The sequence below is a fragment of the Serinus canaria genome, chromosome 1A (assembly GCF_022539315.1).
Source record: "Serinus canaria isolate serCan28SL12 chromosome 1A, serCan2020, whole genome shotgun sequence".
Lineage (NCBI taxonomy): Eukaryota > Metazoa > Chordata > Aves > Passeriformes > Fringillidae > Serinus > Serinus canaria.
Genome location: NC_066314.1, coordinates 34,134,061 through 34,154,017, shown reverse-complemented (window position 1 = coordinate 34,154,017; position 19,957 = coordinate 34,134,061). Strand labels below are relative to the sequence as shown.

At 38.0% G+C, this 19,957-nt stretch overlaps 1 protein-coding gene across 1 annotated transcript in view; it reads right to left on the bottom strand.

Moving 5' to 3' along the window:
- Positions 1 to 428: 428 nt before the first annotated feature.
- MYRFL (myelin regulatory factor like) overlaps positions 429 to 19,957 on the bottom strand; it is a 39,602-nt gene continuing 20,073 nt past the window's right edge. Inside the window, exons 11-25 of the mRNA XM_018910167.3 lie at positions 18,644 to 18,844; positions 18,192 to 18,300; positions 17,634 to 17,743; positions 14,107 to 14,270; positions 13,459 to 13,522; positions 12,669 to 12,754; positions 11,816 to 11,887; positions 11,647 to 11,693; positions 11,371 to 11,535; positions 6,956 to 7,030; positions 4,685 to 4,772; positions 4,346 to 4,420; positions 3,277 to 3,385; positions 1,137 to 1,211; positions 429 to 1,043 (exon numbers count right to left, since the gene is read on the bottom strand). Coding sequence (XP_018765712.2) covers positions 957 to 1,043; positions 1,137 to 1,211; positions 3,277 to 3,385; positions 4,346 to 4,420; positions 4,685 to 4,772; positions 6,956 to 7,030; positions 11,371 to 11,535; positions 11,647 to 11,693; positions 11,816 to 11,887; positions 12,669 to 12,754; positions 13,459 to 13,522; positions 14,107 to 14,270; positions 17,634 to 17,743; positions 18,192 to 18,300; positions 18,644 to 18,844 — 1,527 coding nt within the window. The 3' untranslated portion in view covers positions 429 to 956. The remainder of the gene's footprint in view (positions 1,044 to 1,136; positions 1,212 to 3,276; positions 3,386 to 4,345; positions 4,421 to 4,684; positions 4,773 to 6,955; positions 7,031 to 11,370; positions 11,536 to 11,646; positions 11,694 to 11,815; positions 11,888 to 12,668; positions 12,755 to 13,458; positions 13,523 to 14,106; positions 14,271 to 17,633; positions 17,744 to 18,191; positions 18,301 to 18,643; positions 18,845 to 19,957) is intronic.

Sequence of the window (19,957 nt, the reverse complement as noted above, 5' to 3'; positions counted from 1 at the left end):
CATCAACCCCAAAGTTAAACATCCTGGTAGTGAGGTGAAGGTGTGGCAGATATTGTAAAGTATCTTTATCTAAAGATGCTGAGCTGACACAGCTGACTTCTCCATAACCATATGGAGACATATGACTGACAGTGAGCCACTTTAAGAGTACCGCTTTTATATATATATATATATATATATATATAATAAAAGTGCCAAATGGCAGGGATTTCTAGCATACTCCTTCTTGACATGTGTGTGAATATTCCTCCCTTGGGTGGGGATGCCTCTTAAGGTGAGCTTAAGATTGTTCACAATCATTGGTATGGGTGAGTAACATTCATCTCTACTCAATAATTGTTTCTTTTTGATAACTTTAATATCATTGCTTTAATATAGTACATTATCATATATTATATTAGTAGTGTTAGCTTCCATACCATGTAGTAATTCTAGTTGAGATCTTTTTGTCTAAGCATTTATCATAATAAATCATTCATTTTTATACATCTGGCTTGCCATCCTTAATTCTGCATGACAAAATTGTACAAAGGTTCAATCACATGTGTATAATTCCTTAGACTCAAACTGTTGACCAAGTCTGGGGCTAAGATTGGATCCAACCACACCCAGACTCTGAGAAGTTTAGAAAGACAGAGGTCATTCTGCACCTTGTAACTCAATGGGAAAGCTTCTCTAATAAGATTTGAAGCTCTCACTCCACCCCCAACAACAACATACACTCCATTACCTCGTGTCTTTTTAGAAACAGTTTCTGGAAATGCAGAGCTATGGCTGCTGTCAACACTTTATTTTTCTACTTTTATTTTTTTAATTTAAAAGTGAAAAAAAACCCAAGAAAGTCCCATAAAACCCAGAAAGAGGTTTAAAAAATATCCAGGATTATTTTCAAGTCTCTTTTTCATATTAAGTGTTTCCTCATCTTTTCCCCAAAGAACAGAATATTTGGCAGCATTTTAATTACACTGCCGATAAAAGTAGAAGTAGTAATCAGTAAAAAACATTCCAGCAAAGTAACGGTCTGTTGAGCAGCTAGCAAAACCCTGCAAAAGAAAAACAAAGGAGGTTGATAGAAGAACTTCTTTCAGTTCAAATGCTATTTGTCTTTTGCCATGCTGCCGTTTGAAAAGGCTTACCGGCACGGCCACGCGGAAAGAGTACACGCTGTCATACAGCTTCGCTACAGGGAGAGTCCAAACGTGCTGGCGTCCCTAGGTGGCAAATGAGAGACAGATTAGATAACCTTGCTCCATGAGAAACTGGAGAGAAGGACAGACTCTGGAAATATTGACAAATGCAGTGCAATGTAATTGTGATACCAAGACTTGATAACTACAGGCAAATGCATTTAAAGATCAAGTGCTGACTTTAAACCCTGCAAATGTGGGTTTACTCTGATCAGCTCCACACGGAGGAGAACTGGCAGGCATCTGACTCCCAGTGACACCCAGCTGGCTCTGAGTATTTGATTTCCTCACTCATTTTCTACACAAATCCCCCCAAAAATAGGGATTGTTCCTGAAATGCCAGGTGGCCTGAGAGCTTTAATTTGTAATAGTAGCAAATGGCAGTTCTGCTGATTTTGGGAGAGCAGCTTTAGCAGTGCTCAGAAGACAAAAAATGTCCTCCATATATTTTAAAGATATGGGTAGTCTGTTCATGCAGTATTTCAGAAACAGACACCTGCAAGGTTTCATGGTATTTTTTGTTACAGTGTTCTGCCATGCAAAAGTGAAACAACATATTTTGTACCTGAAATGTTTATGCTACAATAAATAAAACAAAATTCAATCCTCCCCTCTCTTTCTCCTAATGATCCATGGTAACTTATATTTCTAGTGTCTCAACTCCTTCATCCTTCTCTCCTCACTTCACTTTCTGACACATCCTCTCTGCTGGATACAATACGTTCACATGACAAAACTCAAATGGGACTGGTGAGTCCAAATGATTGCTGTTCTGCCTTTTGGTGGGAATAAGCCTTCCCATTCCTAGAAAAATCCTCTTAAAAGAAACCTCTTCAACTAGGCAGCATTTCTATTCTGAGTCACATCAAATCTGAAAGCTCACTGCTGCTGGAGGCTAGTTAGCTTTAGTCTTTTGATGTGGATTTCAGGTTGACACAGGAAATCTCCTTGACCAGTTTTGTCAGTAAGCTTCAAGGACATTTCTGCATTGTGAAACTCTCTATGTCTGACTTAATTTCCATTCTGTTGAAATTACAGCAGACAGGTCAAGACTTGGAAAATTTGGGCTTTCGGTTGACTATGCCACTGTTACAGAGGAGCCTGAAACTTTTTGCAAAGACATTTGAAAAGCTGAACAAAAAGCCAGCTGGAGGTATCTCAAGTGCTGTAATCTGACTAAGCACAAAAATCCAAAAAACAAACAAACAAACAAAATCAACAAAACCATGTTATGTATGGGATCATAGATCCAAATTCTGAAGACTCTTCTCCAGAAGAAATTGGAAAGTATTTCCAAATTCAGAGATGTTTCTCCTACAATGTGTTCAGAAATGCTATTATCACTGCTTCTGCCTTTCCTACTGTTTTAGCCAGAATAAACATTTCTGAACAAACATTGTCAAATGGGGGCCTTGAAGGTGGTCTGTATGCCCAGGAAACTTGAAAAAAGTTTAAAGCCTTCATCAATTTACTGGAGGTGCTTCAAGATTTGCAAGGTCTTGACACTAAATATTTTTTATTGGGAAAAGCTAACTCTTTCACCAGCTTTTATCCCCATTGAGGCAATCCAGAGAATGACACATAAACAATTTTGCTTTTAAAATGAAGAATTTTCCCTAGAGGGATTTACTGGTAAACTCCTGTTCACACAGAAATAAAGCAGAATACTACCATTGTTACCAGCAACTTCTAGACTTTAAAACTGGAATTAATTACCCGTAAGAGAATAATGGAAGCCATAAAGGAGATGAGAATTTGGAGGACTCTCCTAAAGCTCTGAGTGATAAGTTATTCCCATTTCTTAAGTATCTCTGGAGTTATAATGAGTTGTAGTGGTGGCTTAGGCTGAAGCAGAATCAAAACTGTCCTTTCAGAGAATTATTGGACAGATTTTTATAAAAGTCAGCAGAAAACTAACTCCAACAAAAAGACTGCATCTCATTATGGCCTTGCCAAAGCCAGCCATGACTAACAGACTCAAAGTACCAGCATTTGGATTTCTAGTGCTTCAACAAAGATCAGAATTTTGCAGCCATTTATTTAATAAAAATTATTCCCAAACCCCAGAGTATTGCTATAAAAGTCTTACCTGTGTGGTTTCTTGGAAATTCTTCCTACTTTTTTGGCTGGAAGAATAATGGGAGCAATAATTTCCAAATGTGACTTTGCAGAGAAATATAATTAATGGTTCCGTGGTGCTTCAAGAAACAGAGAAAAATAAGGATAAATTACTTTATTAAAAATAAAATCAGTTGCCCCCAAACCACAAACCAATATTCAAAATACAGTCATACTCAGTGAAACTGAATATAATGTATTAATCCCTGAGTAGGAGGGCTATACTATTGGATTATAATGGCATACATTTAAAAGACAAATTTTCAGTGGCTGTTAAAAACAAGCAGACACTTCAGGGGTAGTCTTATATTTAATCTTATGTGAAAAATGCAGAAGTTTATAGGGATAACATTGAAGATCAAAAGACTGGACAAGTCCTTTGTTGCAGAGACAGAAGTCATGAACTGTTGTCAAGCAGATTGTTTGGCAGCTGTTCTGGCTAATGCTGGCCTTTCTCAAAATAAAACTCCAAAATAAATGACTTGTTCCCTCTGGGAGAACATGGTGGAGGTAGGCTTTTGAGGAGAAAATTCCTGCTGAAAGGAGGTATTTTAGCAGTCTGCTGCTTTTCCCAGCTGTAAGTCACAATTTTATGCTGCACCAAAAGTTCCTGCACAAGAATCCCCTTCTTACAGGGCTTGGCACAGCAGGCCCAAAGAAGGCACTCTGGAGTTACTCATGTTATGGTCCTAATATCTTCAACAAAAGAAAAATCAGATCCCTAGGCCAGAGACCACAATCCTGCCAATACACACACACACACACACGTCTGCTCAAATGCTTATTAGGACAGAAGCTCAAGACTTCTGAATTTCAATCCCTGCAACTTTGGGTGAAATTTTCGTTGAGCTGAGAATGGTATTGGGCCTATGCAACAGCAAGGAATCTACCCAAAATCTATGCACAATTTAGTTGTGCATAGATTTTTCCCACTCCTCTGAATAGGACAGATTTGTGTAACCATAGACATCAGGCAAGAATTTCTATCAAATGAAGAACCACTATTGTCTTTTGCATGTATTCCTTTTAATTGTACTTACTTTATTTCCAGTGAGATTTCTACATCCATGGGTGTGTATTTGTTAATAGGGATAACATAGCTGTAGTTTCCAGAGCTGAAAAAGGTTGTATTAATATACATGGGATTTTGAGATAGATAGTATCTTCACCAAAACATGGAAATTGCATTTAAATTTAAACAGAAAAAAACATTAAAAGGTATCAAAGACGACTCCATGCAAGAGGAAACAACTGTGAGCAGAAGCCAGCCAGGCAGCCAGGCCACAGTAATGGTGTTTTATTCTACTATGGCAAAATAAACCAATTATTTTTATTATTTTATTAAATAATAAAATAATAATTATTAAAAATTCACCTACCTGCACTGCAGATTTTTACTGCAATAGCGGTTGTCAATGCTTTGCTGAGTTTGCAAAATCTGTATGGAACTGACTGTTGTATCAATCCCTAAAAATATTAAGAATAATAGTTTTTTCTTTATTATTTCAGAAGTAATAGATAAGAGCATAGTAAAACTGCAGTTAGTCTATTGCCTTGATTGCTACTACAGGACTTGATGCAGATCCAAATTAGCACTCAGTTACAAGCCTGTGGTTGATTACCATCATTCTGCCATTGGAGATAGGAACCTTGTTCAGTTTGCAAGGAAAAATATCCTGGGAATCTAACATTGCACCATTTTCTTTTGCACAGATGTTGAAGGCTACTTTGATGGCAGCCCAAGGAAAACTCAAGTGTGTCAATATTCATTTTCATGTACTAGAAGCCATACCCATTCAAGTAACCACAAAGTTGAAACACCTCATCTTTGTTGAGAGGAATAATATGGAATGCAACAAAATTTGTTTCTAATTCCCTGTGGGAAAAAACTACCCAAATTAAATGAAAATTATAATTTCTTCATATAATGTTGCCTTGAACTTGCAAGAACTTTTGTTTTTGCAAGAGTTTTGTAATATACTACAGATAGATGATGAGTATAGCCATAACATTGTTTTTCCCTGAGGTAGACACCACGTGTCTGAGAGTGCTGTCCAAATCCTTCCTGGACTCTGGCAGCCTTGGTGTCATGACCACTTCTCTGGGGAGCTTGTTTCAGTGCCTGACCAACCTCAAGGTGAAGAATCTTTTCCTAATACCCAGCCTAAACCTCCCCTGACACAACTTCATGTTGTTCCCTCAAGTCCTACCACTGATCACCAGAGCAAAGAGATGAGTGTCTGCCCCTTCTCTTCCCCTCATGAGAGAACTGTGGGCCACCAGGAGGTGTCCCCTCAGTGTCCTCTTCTCTAGGCTGAAGAAAACATGGGATCTCAGCTGCTCCTCATACAGCTTCCTCTGCAGACCCTTCACCTGGTCTTACAATGTGGTGCAGAAAGCACAAGGAGGACTTGGTTCAGCAGGCCCAAGCTCTCTACATCAGGCTGTGCTCACTGGGTTTGTGTTTCTGTTCCTCTGTTCCAAAGCAACCATTCCCTACTTTGCAGAGAAACTTGATGAGTATAGGGTGATCTGTTCTCTGATTGTTAAATCTCTGCGTGGTGGTATATACTTAATTTTCAGCATGCAAAGATCTACAAGTGACAGAGGGAAACTGAGCATGTTCATCTCAGAGAAGTAGCACAGGAGAACATTTGCCTATGACACAGCAACTCATTACAACATGTAACATAGTGATGCCTCAGAGGATCTTATCTGAGGTGTGTACCCATGCAAAAAAACCCAGAAGGGGAATGATTTTTTTTCCCAGATCATCCCACTGGGGCACATCCAGACAACAGGCAGAACCTGAATTCTGTTCCTCACCTGCTTTTTAAGTGCATGGTCTAGATGTATAAGTCTAAATGTTTTATCATCAAAATATTGCCTATTCTTTAATCAAATATTTATTTAAAAAAAAAATGAAACAAAACAATAACCAAGCCTTAAAACAGAGGATCCACATAAACCAAAAAGACACAAGGCATAATCCTGCTCATACTGAATGAATGCCAGAGCATGCTGTTATAACATATGTAGTCAGCAGATACTCATCTTTACATAAAAGAATCAATATTTTCAGCCTAGGCTGGCTCTGACAGCAGTGCATAGTCACTAAAAGGGGAGCCTGAAATCAAGCCAAGCGTCCTGTGTCAAAGAACTTAATTTCATCTCCTCTGAAGGCAGTGTCAGGATCTGAAGGTAGGGATGGCCCCTTAAAGCAGCTGACATTTTAATCCCTTAGGTGAGATGAGGCAAACCCCAAACACTTCCTTCACACTGTATCATGAGTTTCCTGCACATGCATATCACATGATATTAAGCACAAGATTTTAGCTCCAGTCAAGGAAATGCCACTTGTCATTTTATTGTATCTGAAGCCAAGCCTAAGAACTCTCTGGAGAGGGCAGTCAGAATGTCTATAAAAATCTAATGAAGATGTAAGAATAAACTGAAAATTACAGTGAATCACAGGTTTCCTGTTGTTCACAGGAACTAGACTCACAAGTGGTAATTTTCTATAATGATGAATTATAACTGAAACTTCCCTAAATTCCAGAAGCAGAATTCAAACCTAAAAGTAGACCTTGAAAGTTATACAAGTAACATTTTAAATTTTTAATTTTTTTTTGTTTATATGTTGGACTTACAGTCATTTCCAAGATCAGGTCTTCCACCAAATTTTTTGATGGGATCTTGGTTTGGTAACATGTCACTTTTCTTTCCTGTGAAAGGATGAATGCACAAACATTGCCCAAATTAGCCTTGCACAATTGTAAAAGCAAAGTATGTTCATACCCTACAAAACCAGAAGACATTTTGTTAATTATCTCTTGAATAAAGATGTGCATAACCACGAGAGAGATCTTTAAAATATAAAGCACCTCCATTCAGAAGAAGATATACACAGTCAAAGTAAGTTTGCAGATAACAGGAAACAAGTTCTTGAAATCTACAGAATAACAAAAGTATTTCCAAAACATAGCCCAATAGAAAAGACTTCATCATACACAGAGAACATCACCAATTTCTATAAGAGAGCCAAGCTGAAAGTCAATGTGCAGCCAGGCACTTCAGCACAAATCTGAACATAAAGCCACATCTTTCTTATTAGTGAGAAAATCATGTTAGGAATAACAGGTATCTGGTATGCAAATACAGGCTAGTGGAACAACTTAGATTTTTGAATGTGTGTTGTAAAGAGTAAAAATACTGAGGACTGAGCCAGTACTTCAGAGAGAGGATGCATGACCAAAATAAAAAAGCTAATACATGTCTCTAACAACATGGTCACCATGTTTACTGATGTCACCTCTGTAACTTCAAACATGGAACAAGGCTGTGTAATATAAGCTGATGACCTCTTTTTACAATTGTTATCCTATTAATTTGCTCAACACTTGCCTAGAAAAGTGAACTTTAAAAATCTTTTGAATAACCATCATATAATAAAACCTGGGGAAGGCAAATGGCCCTTCAAGCCCTTGGGAAATCATCTAATGCTATTCCTGTGCTTCTACTCAGATTGCCAGCTCAGAATCCGTTCAGAGACATGTTACCAGGAAACTGGCACTGGGAAATCTTGATCTTGCCTAAACTAACATGCTCCATCAAATGTCATTTCTAGAATACCATGTTTTCCAAAGGAAACTTTCTGATTTCAGAATGACTATTTCATGATAGGAGGCAGGGATCAAAATGCATTATTACTGAGATTGAAGCAAGACAGCTGGATTGACCTTATTGTTTTCTCATTCATTCCAGATTTGGATTTCATTTCAGTATTGGGAAATAAGAAAATCCAGACTTTTCTCATGCTAGTAGGTGACCAAGAGCATGGAGCAACATTAACAAATGGAATCCAAGGACCAAGAAGCAATGTAATACAAAATTGTCTTTAGGATTTTAACCTGTCTTGTGGTTTTTTATAAAATTCTCATACTGCTGCCAGCTATTCCTTGAATTAATTTCCTATTTACTAACTCATCATACAGATCTACAGGTTCTGCCAGATTTGGTGGTAACTGCTGCATTTCATAGTCATCTGCTGTCCCATTTCATTACACAGCTCCACACACCTAGTAAAATGGCTACTGAACACATGCAATCACTTACACATGTACACTCATCCTGGGGCAGATCTCATAAAAGCCTGTTCGTTCTCTCATTCCTCCCTTTAATTCACAAACTAATTGCCACATATTCATTTTCTCCTGATTTCTCTTAATAGTCCAGATATGCTAGCAAGGCATTAAACACTGTAATTTTGTATTTTCATTAACAGAGAGCTATTCTGTAGAAAACCAGTATCCCCTAGTGGAGGTAAAAGATTGCTCTATGTAGATAAAATAGTTCAGCTCATGCAAGTGTTGGTAGGAATATTTATTAAAAACTTGGGATTAGTAAACACTTAAAACTGTAATTCTTTTGCAGGTGGTGGAAGAAAGCATTAAGCAATATCAGAATTTTGTACAAAAACCAGGACAAAGACAGACTTACTTCACTAAGATTTCAACTATTTAAACTGAGTTGGTAACCAGCATAGAACTTTATTTTCACTTGTGTTTTTACTCATCATAGAATTACCATTTCATTGTTCTTTCAGATATTGCAATCTAAATTTTGAATATAAGGTGCCAACTGGGAACACCAAGAACTACCACAAAGCACCACAGAAACCTTCAATAAATTGTAAATAAAATTCCACTCTTTCACATATAGCAACACTGAGAGCTTTCTCAAAGTCCCTTGTGGGCTGTGAAGATCCAATTCAATAACAAATATAGAACTATAAGCATGGCAAGAATGTAATGAGGAAAATCATCATCTTCAGATAAGATTAAGAAAAACTCATCCAATAAATATAGTATCTTTTTTTCTTTTTTCACATACTCTATGGTTTTAATTCAAGTGAGTGGCAATATTCCATAAGCAGCGTGGGAAAAATCTGCTGATGGTTTCTCATCATGGTGGTACTTTACTATGAATCTGTTAACTGCCCTCTGAAGCAATAAATGGGAATGCCTCAGGCTGACTAAAATCCAGCAGGAGCTCTCAGCAACCTTTTATTGGGAGGGGAGAGACACTGGGGTGAAACAACAAGTAAGGACAGCTCCTGTTTATTGGTGGCACTTAACATTAAGGGGAGAGCAGTGAGCACTAATGGCATGGAAGCAGAGAGCAGAAAAGGCCCAAATGCTGAAGGGTATTCACATTCCTCAATCTCGCTGAAATCAAAAGTTCAAAAGTCTAAAGCCTCCAGAGAAATCAGTTAAAAGAAAATATGAGGAAAAAAGGTCACATTAAGCTAGGTGACATAAAGATGTGCTGAGTTTTTGTTTAATATTTTTTCTCTTGCTTATGAATGCTTTTGCTTCTACTTGAACTTTCCAAACAGCCTTTTCATCAACAGCTCTGGGATGCAAAGGATTAGGAGCTACAATATGTGCAGTAGTCTGCACCCACAGAATTCAAGTATTGCATGTAGAACAGCAAAAGGTGTGTAATAACACCTAAATTAGTATTTAATTTAATTGCCATTTCAAACAGCTCTACCTTTCCATGAATTGGACTAATCAACTGATTCTAAAGCATCCACTTTTTATCATGATTATTCCCCATATTTACTGCTCAGCTTTTTTTTCTGAAAACGTTTTCCTTTCCATTTATCTTGGCTACAGCTACATTAAACAGCTTGTTGGTTTTCCTTCTGTTTGGATTTCATATTGACATTGTTACCTTCCATCTGGGGATATATTCAGGTTCATTAAACTTGTGCAGAACTGAAATCTTTCAGTAGCTTGTGTACTGTGCTGATTTTTCACTCTTGGATCCACTCTTAATGCTATTTGGAGCATAAAACCTTGAGAAGGTAATGCTTTGTGTTTATTCTTATCTTCTCTTTCCACCTAATATCAGAAGCAGCCAGCTGAGGATAGAAGGTTTTCATATTTCATTTTCATCTATTAACAGTTCCTTCATTTATAAATTAGATTCATGTCTTCTTAATTAATCAACACTCTTTCAGACTTCAGAGCAATACAAATCACTCAGGTATGACCTCTTGAAAGCTGTATTGAGCTCTATCTGCCACAGGGCTTACTGCAGCAATGATCACAAGAATCACAAGGACCACTCACACACAGCTTGTCTGCAGAGTACAGAATGGGTGAGTCCCACTGAAACAGTTCATGCTGAGAGTGCCACAGCAATTGGCAATGCCTGCCCTGGCAGACATTTGTACTTCAGAGGCTGAACTGCATCCCTCCCCAGTTTCACTTGGTTTTGTTGACTGTGCTCCAAGAATTGTTCCCAAGGCCAAGACAGGAAGGGTATGAATGCTGGTTTAGTAATATTAACCCTTGCTTCCAGACACTGGATATGTTAAGGACTGGGAGAGAGGAATACAGATTCCCACAGGTTATGCATATCTTTATGGATTAGCCCTTCCTTATAAATATTATAAAAGCTTTAAACAACGCATCTTCTCAGATACTACACACACAACATCTGGCAGACAGTATCAGTAAAATAATTAATACCAGTAAAAGCATTTTATTTTATAGAGCTCTGCCTTCAAATACTACTGTTCACAACCCTTGCCTTAACAATCAGAGTTTTAAGTGTAAGTTTTATGTTTTCAGGCAGTTGGAATTCTGTCTCTGCCCATGGAAAAGATGTAGTACCACCACATTGTGACACAATTCAGTTTTTTGCATCTATTAATTCTCTACTACCCCTAAGCAACCCACATCCAACTATAACCAAAGGTCACTTAAAGGAATTAGTGACTTTCCAGTTCACATCAAATAATTTACCAAGAATGGCAAGGAAAAACAGTGACAGTAGACAAGACATCTTAGGGCCCCGAATTCTAAAGGGTAACCAGACTTGATTTTTCAAAAATGTATTGACTGCAGTGATGATTAGTTATATCAAGATTTTTTAAATCCTCTGGAATAAGCTCTTTTGCAGAAAGCTAACTACCTTTAAAGATTCTTGCCCCTTTCCCCACACTTTCCATACAATCTCTTCTCAAATTATAAGAATTACATTCTCAACTTACGTTTTTCCTTTGCATTATTTTTTTCATAACTTAGAGATTTGACTTTTAGTTGATGAATTGGACAACAGTAGACCTTGTCACAAGGTAAAATGTCACAGAAATTCACTTCAGGGATCCTGCTGATGGGCTGTGTGGTCTGAGAAACTGTGCTTTCAATCTGCAATGCTAAAAAAAAAGCAAACAACAACACCACCAAAATATAGTTTTCACAAATGCTGTGTACTGGCATTTTATAATAGACAATTATGTGTATGCAGACCAGTAGAGACACAGTACCTGCTGTGGTAGTAGAGGGAGAGACTGGAACAGAACTTGAGGTACTGCTGATGAAGAAAAACAATTCATTAAGAAATGGACATTAGAGTTGAGGACCAAAACAAATTGATCCACAGTCTTTGACTGATTCTACTAATTTGAATTCACTAATGATAATTTAACTACTTGCCTGTAAACTGGATGTTTTTCAAAACGGCTCTCATGAATGCTGAGTAAATACAGGCTCCATATGGTCAAAGCACTGTAGAAAGAGAATTGTTCTGTAGATTTACATCCATCTTTAATGCATCACAGTAGGAATAATACCTTGACAGCATTGTGTCAAAATGCAGTCATGCAAGTGTTACCTACCTGATCACTTTCCCTTTAGTGGGAAAAATTTCAGGTGAATTTAATGGGGTTTAGAGAAGATACTTGTATACAGTATTGTGTTCATATTCTTGTATTGAACACAAAATACAGCCACTTTCCAACCTAAATAGAATCACACCACCAGTTCAAAGTACTCAGGTCACAAAGAGGTTGATTGTAAGCCACAAGTTTTGGACTGGAGACAGAAAATGGCAATCTCAGAAGTCCAGAGCATATTTTCCTTTCCACAAGTGAATGTCACAAGTTAAAATTCCAGTCACACAATTGCCCACCACAGTGGGAACAAGTTCAGCTTCATTTCACACAACAGAATCACTCTGTACATCAGAAATTGTACTTAGGCACAGAATGATTGGATAAAACATGCAGAGTCCAGTTTGGCATCTGTAGTACAAGCCACTGAGGTATACTCAAGGTGCACCATACATTGTGACATGGAGAGAGACCAGCTGTGTGTCCATCTCATGAGTACCTTACTTTTATACAATGGATTCAACTTTACAATATAACCAAGGATATTAACTGTTAATTTTAATACACTGTGTTCTTCAAGTAGGAGGGAAAAAGAAGAAGAAAAAGTGCTATATTCTTTCAGATAAGTAGAAAGGGGAAGGAAGAAACATGTCAAATTGTTGTTAATTAATTATTACCATAGTGCCATAATAGCAATCAAAGCTATTATAGTCACCCAGAAAGTCTTCAGGGAGCAAGATTCTTTGGTCTTTGACAAACAAACCTAGGGTAAAAAAAGAGTTTGTTTAATTCAAGTGGCACATATCTAAGCAGCTACTAGTAGATTAAGAAATACTACACTAAGTTGACTTTACATCACCCTTGCTTCTTTCCTGATCACCATTATATAGGGGTCAACATCTACAGAGGAAAATTTCAGTAATTAAAAAGGTCCCTAAGACTTGTTGATAGTTTGGGGGCACAAACACTGTAGAAGAAGAAAGGATAGATAAAAATAACAGCTCCTTGTCCTTTCTTCCTGCCATTTTTCATACTTTTGAAGTATTTCAAAATCAAATAAAGAGCTCAGTAAGTGTCCAGAACTAAAACTTGGCAGCTTTATGTGCTCAGACCATGTTAAAGCAGGACTGGTACAAATACAGAAGAAAGGCACTTTCCAAAAAAGTAGGCTAATCTTAGGTGATGGAGCATTTGACTGTCATTATGGTACAAAGCATATTTGACCTATTATTTTCTCTTGCTCTTTGGCACTGGCAAAAGCAAAGTAGGCAAATGAGCATTGGTTCATATTAAGGAAGACAGCTTGGCAGCCTAGGAAGACTGTCTTGGAAAAGGTCAATATATGTATTTCATCACTCATATGATCTCTTTGAAAAGGGGTATCCACTTCCTATACCCTGATACAGGCAAGAGAAAGTGAAAGCAAATCACAGTGAATGACTCAGACAAGGGTTTCATTTCACTCACCTTCCTGGATTTTAGTGGGACTGATTTTACTGATGGCAAGAGACTACTAGCTCGACTATACCTGCTATAAGAGACAAGATCTCTTTAACATTCAAATGCTTCAGCAAGTAATTAATGAAGAAAAGACATTTTTAATGTGTTAATGTCACTTACTTTTGCAATGTTAACATTTACAAAGGGAAAGGCAGAAGTGTCAGCAGATTCATTTTCAAGGATAAAGGTCTCCAGTTAACTCATTCAGGTGAATGCTCTTAAATGCTACATTTGATTTCAAAGAAAATTTGGGGAAATGGCTTAGAAACAGGAAACTCTCACCACTTCCACTGAAGCACCAGAGAAGATTCTTTTGTGCAGAAGAAGCTCTGCAGATTTGCTTTAGAAACAATTTCCAAGTCCCAGAGCTGTATCTGGTCATAATCTACTCTTTACTTTATGCAACAGCAGCAATTACAAAAATTACTGCAATTTAACAGCCATTTCAAACATTAATTTTGCCACTGACTAAAAATTTTGAGAAATTTGGGGTATTTTGCACAACTAAAATACTGGAAAATAGCTGAACTCTACTGTCAAGCAAAATCGGTTTTCACTTCTATCTCTTTAACAACTTGTGTGACCTCTGTTAGAGAACATCCCAGCCAGAGGTACCTGACTTTGCTCTCTTCACTGACTGTTGACTTTAAACTGTTGATCCGTTTCATCCTGGCCAGTTTCCTATTCCACTGCTCCAATTCTTCTATTCTGACTTCAAGATTGTTTGTTAGTTTACAAAGCTGCTTTACAGCACCAACATTCTCCATAAAGATCTGATCCTGAGAAGAAAACAATGACATAAGTAGGTACATAGTAGATACATAGTATATTAATCAGTCAGGTGTAACAAGCAGAAATGAGTTCAGAATTCACCTATATGAACACAAGTTATCTCACTGCAGATGGGATACATGTATGACCATAAAACCCTAGACATTTAATTTGCAGTAAATTGAAAATGAGGACTTGCAGAAAAATTTGAAGCGAAAGGGCTTTTTACACCAAGAATTTAAACTGTATTTTACCTTCATACCACGTTGAAAACTTAACACTGTTCCAACAGGCATCTACTTCTTGATTTTCAGGGCTTTAGCTGAACATAGATTTTAGAATCCCTTAGCAAAATGGACATCCAGTCATCTCCCTACAGGCATTAGGTAGGCTCAGACAAATCAAGAGTTTCTATCTATGTTGTACACATAATATTAATCACACAGAGATAAGTGAGACAGATTAAAAACCAAACCAGATGTCAAGCTGTGATAGTATAATATTTTGCTGTCCCCTTCAGCCTCTCCAGTCTCTTACAGTAGTCCTTTAGGTTCTAATAACATGATTATCTCTGCAACTAAAACAGCTTAGATACCCTCCATTTACTCCTTCTGGATATTTTACCCAAGAAAAGCCTCCCATTCTCCTACCCCTGCTTATCATCTAAGTAGCAAGATGCCCTCAGTAAAATCATCCAGGTAGTATTTTATCCATTTCTGAGTCAAAAATGGTTACTGATCCACTGCAGAAGCATGGTAGAAGAGTACTTTATTTGCTGTGTGTAAAAGAATGGCTTTCTCATTCTGAAGTCCAACCAGACTGGTGACTTTGCATGAAGCTATTACTGTAGTTAATGTTGCTGTGTTCCAGTCTAGTCATGTTATGCACAAGATGAAAGCAGTTTTGCTTTCACATTGTAAAAGCCATGCACACCTTTTTTTTAAAGGTGACTGCACTCCACAAAACCAGACAGCACTTCATGCAATCAGAATCAGAGTATACTATCAGTGGCAAGTCATAAGCTTCCCTATTGCCAGAATACCAAGAGCCCATTTAAATAAAAAGTGACTTCAAAATAATCTCCTGTACCTAGAACTGTGAAATCACTTATATGGACTCTTGCCCTTGTATCAATGATACATAGCAGCTGCCCTTTCAATTGTCTTCAAATCAAGCATGAATTGCTTCAACTAGCTGAGAAAATTGCTCTTCTCACAAATGAAGGAACACTGTATTTGAGGGGAAAAAAACGGATCAGAGTTTTACTTCCCCTCTAGTGACAAAGTACTGAACACAGTGTTACTGAAAATAAAAGATTCTGTCTCAAAAAACCAAATTGCATATAGTTGAGACATTTCTCTAGAAAGCAGCAGACCCTGGTTCAAATGCAATGTAATGAATTAGTTTCACAGAGTTCAAAAGCTCCAAACTGACAGAGACGCAACACCAGCCAACATCCTACTTATCTGGATATAAACTTGGAATATGAGAGAACAAAGTTCAAGGTCTCATCACCTGCCAAACTGAAAGAAAAGAAAATGAAGCACTGCCCATTTACTATTCGAGCTGCTGAGCTATTCAGGAGCTCGGAGTTCCAGAAATTTAAATCAGATGTCCGACCTGAACAAGACATGTTCCAAATCTCTGTTAGACACAGATCTTTCCTGATCCTGTCACCCCAAAGGTCATGGAATTGACCTTCATATGCTCTGCCACAACTGTTAGGAGAAAGAGGAGAAAGCAGAGATTTATCTGACCATATTAAAACATCAAAGTGCCCATGAAGTAATCTCAGATCCAGATCTAGACAGGTAGTCAAGAAAATGAAAAGGAGCAAATAAGCCATTGCTGTAACAATCCGTTCCTGCTTGGACCACATACACAGCAGAATCACACCCTACAGGCATGAATAGAAAGTAGGCATTCTCCATTTGTAGGTCACATCTCTGGGAAACATCCTGGCAAGGACTTTCCAGACACCCAAGGTACAGAGAAGAAAGGGAACATGATGGGCCCAAATGGCAGTGCTGTGAGGCACTGCTTGAGATGGAATTTTGTGTGATATTTCAGCAAGGGAGATATGAATCAAAAGCTCAACTCTCCAACCTAAACTTCTGCCAGATGAAAAACCAGACTACCCCATAGAAGTTCTGGAGGCATTCAAAAATGTAAATGATGCTACAGGCATCATACTATATCATTGGAAAGCCTAAAGAGTAAAATTAACTTGGAGTCACCTACCACCACTGCTCTTCTACTATCATAGAAATTAGCTACAGACTGAAACTCTGACCAAATGGAGCAGATTTTCTAGAAGTCCCCTTTTCAACAGTATCTCCAGAAGTCCTCTTTAAAGTGCAGCTTTATTCAAGGTATCTAATTCATACTTCTTTTATACGGAATACAACCTAGAAGATTTAATTTAAATTATTTATAGCCTATCAAATGATGGCAAGTGACATGCAATATTTTTGTAGATATTTTCTCCAAGTTTGGTGGTGTAAACCTGTGTTTTCTATAGCATAATGGACGAATGCATTATGGTAATGAATGCAGGATTGTGTTCATTATATAATGCAGGCAAGATAAAGACACCTTTCTCTAAAACTTCCCTCATTATCAGTTGTAAGTGGGAAACTGGAAGTGCATGCACTTTGGCATGCAGTGAACCAGCACTCAGCAGAGGGGCTGCCTTGAGACAAGTGCTGTCTGCAGCCTTGTGTGACTGGACTCTGTGACTGACAGTCCCTTGCAGTTGTATTTCCACAGAAAAAGGAGGAGGAGAAAAGAGCACAGGACAATACCTCAGCAGTGTTTCCAGCCTATGAGCATGTAAGTATTTTGTGTGCCATTTCATAGCAAATAATTTTGAACCTATAAGAAGCATTTCAGACTGCCAAAAAAATCCCCCCACACAGAGCTAGCACTTGGATTTGGTATGTAGATGTTATACTAGGATTAGTCTAAGGAAGTTTTTGTTTAACAAACTGAATACCATCATTGTTTACTCACTTGTGGAACACTTAATTAACTGAAACACTTAAGCACAAAATAATGCTTTGGAGTACCACTTGTTGAACCAATGCTATGAAATCACTATCCACTTCTATTCAGAAAAGTTAGGGCTTTTACTTTTTAACTGTATATGTATATAGTATTGTAATCAGTTTCTAACATAGATACTTCTTGTTATTAGAAGATTCAGCCCTTACAAACAGCTGATGGTTTAGTTTTTCCTCAGTGATTCATCAAACACCATTTCTGTAACACATGTGGGGGGCTACACTTTTTATGGGGCATAGCATGTGTTCACAGCTCCCCACATGAAAGAACAGTCTAAACAGTCTCCACTTTCTCCCTCAAGACCATACCTTGTCAACCATGAGGAAGTTTTCTATTTTTTCTCCATCATCACAAGCAACATCTCCAACTTCTCTAACAGCTTCAGGCAAAAGACTCTTCACTTCCTGGGCTATTATTCCTGTTCAGGAGGTCACAAAAACTAATGTCAGGAAACACACTGGGCATACCTGCTGACCATTATAAAAACTACGGGCAAAGCAAAAAAATTATCTAGAATTTCTCTGTGGTAAGAAAATCCAGGATTTCAGGGATTTTCTCCATTCCACAAAAACACTCTAGAAGCCTTTAGAATTCTCATTTTTCTGCAGAAAGAATAAAACAGTTTGCAAGCACATACTTCATTCTCATTAAACTTCTGGAAAATAAACTTTAAGAATTGAAACAGAAGTTATAAAATTACAAGCAATACCTAATTTTGGCATTTTTATGCCCCAAGAGATACACAACAGTGTGAAATTGTTGTAACCTAAAATATGAGGATGAAATAGCAGGATATCAAAAGACACTGTGGCACAATAAATATCAGTAGATGTTAATGAAAAATGGGAACAGAGCTGACTTTATACCTGTTTCATGGGTATCTTTTATTCCCATAACAGATGCAAATTCAGGCTTGTAGTCATATTCCACCAGCCTCATTTGTGTTATTCTTCTCAACTGCTCATTTGTGTCGACCTAGTTGGAAAAATACCAAGATTTACATGTTGAGACATTAAGCATGACATCGAGGACACCACTGAGAGAGCAACTAGCCTGCCACAGTCATTTGGCCAATCATCGCACAGAAGAATACAGACAATCTTCCCATCCCACTCTACCAGAGGGCTATTTGTGTTTGTACTGCCAGTTACTCCTCTGTCTGACAACCCCTACAGAGAGCCTTCTCCACAGCCTGCAGGTGATGCTTCTCAGAGCACAATGGCACATCTGCCTCCTTTAGGCCAGCCTTTCAGCACAGCCAGGATACAGGAGCTGCAACAAGGATCCCCAGGTGCCCTAAAGGCTGTCCGGGCCTCACCTCGCGGATGTTCTGCTTGGCTCGGCTGTCAGAGGGGTGCATGACTCTGCCCATCACCGTGGCGTTCCCGCACACCACCAGCGCTTCGTCCGGCGCGTCTGTGTTGATTCCGACGCGACCGTGGTAGGCGATGGTCTCCGGAGCAGGTCCTCGCTGCCACAGCACATCGCTGTCGTTCTCAAACTGCCCCGGGTTAGATGCCTGCAAGGAAGTGTTTGGCTCGAAGATACAACATGGCATAGATGCACTATTGTTTGTTCTATTAGAAATGCAGGGGAAATGAAAAGCCAAATCTTAGATATTGAAATTGTATTCAAGAACGTTTTAACACACTAACAGAAAAAAAACAGAGTGGAGTTATTTCTAAGGGTTTCTGCTCACACTGCACTGGCCTCATGCTTTTTTCCCTTGAATTCTACTTTATTAGCACATTAAGCTAAACTGACAATGTCCAAAGCTTCCCAAATTTTAACTTTGATATTATACCACATAACCATTCTTTACCTACCACTACATTTTAGCTGAGACTGGAAATCAGAAAAGAGAAAGAAAGGCAGAGATTAAACACATGTGATTCATAAAATCCTCTGTAATATTCTGAAATTAACTCATATTGAAAATTTCATGTCAAGGAAACGGGGTCTTTTAAAGACCACCAATTAAACAACAAAATGTATATAACAAGAAAAGGCACTTTATTCTAATAGCTCATTTTGTGTTGTTTGTTGTTTTGGGTTTTTTTTTTTTTTTTTAATTTGAATTCAGGCCAAAATAAAAAGAAGCCAGGCTTTCACAAGGCTTTTCCAGCTACAAGGCCTGGCACTGTGTACTCACCACTGTTTGTCACAATTAGAGCATGATCTGATAAGCCTGACAAGCACCACTCAGCTGGTAGCTTGGTTGTGTTGGAGTGTATAAAGGGACAGAAGATGAGCTGCTTTTCCTCACAGTGCATTTGCATGGCTTTGCCACTTTAAGGTAGCCAGGGGCTGATTTTCTTTACCCTGCCACTGAAAACCTGTTCGACAGCTAAAAAATTTCTTTTTTTTTCCTTCTATCTTTCCTGTCAATATTTTCACCACTTCAGACCAGAGCCTCTTGATCTTTCTGACTTACTGCTTCTTTTTCCTTTGTCTGAAATAGTGGTCAGGTTTGAAAAATCTCATTCCATGCATTCCTGTTCAAGAACTGCCTCACATGCATTGAAGGAGCCCTCTTCATCGAAATTTCAAAATAATCTAATATTAAAAATAGTGGGAAAATGTAAATTTCTGAATCTTAAATAAAAATATATGTCTTGTAAAGTAACAAGAA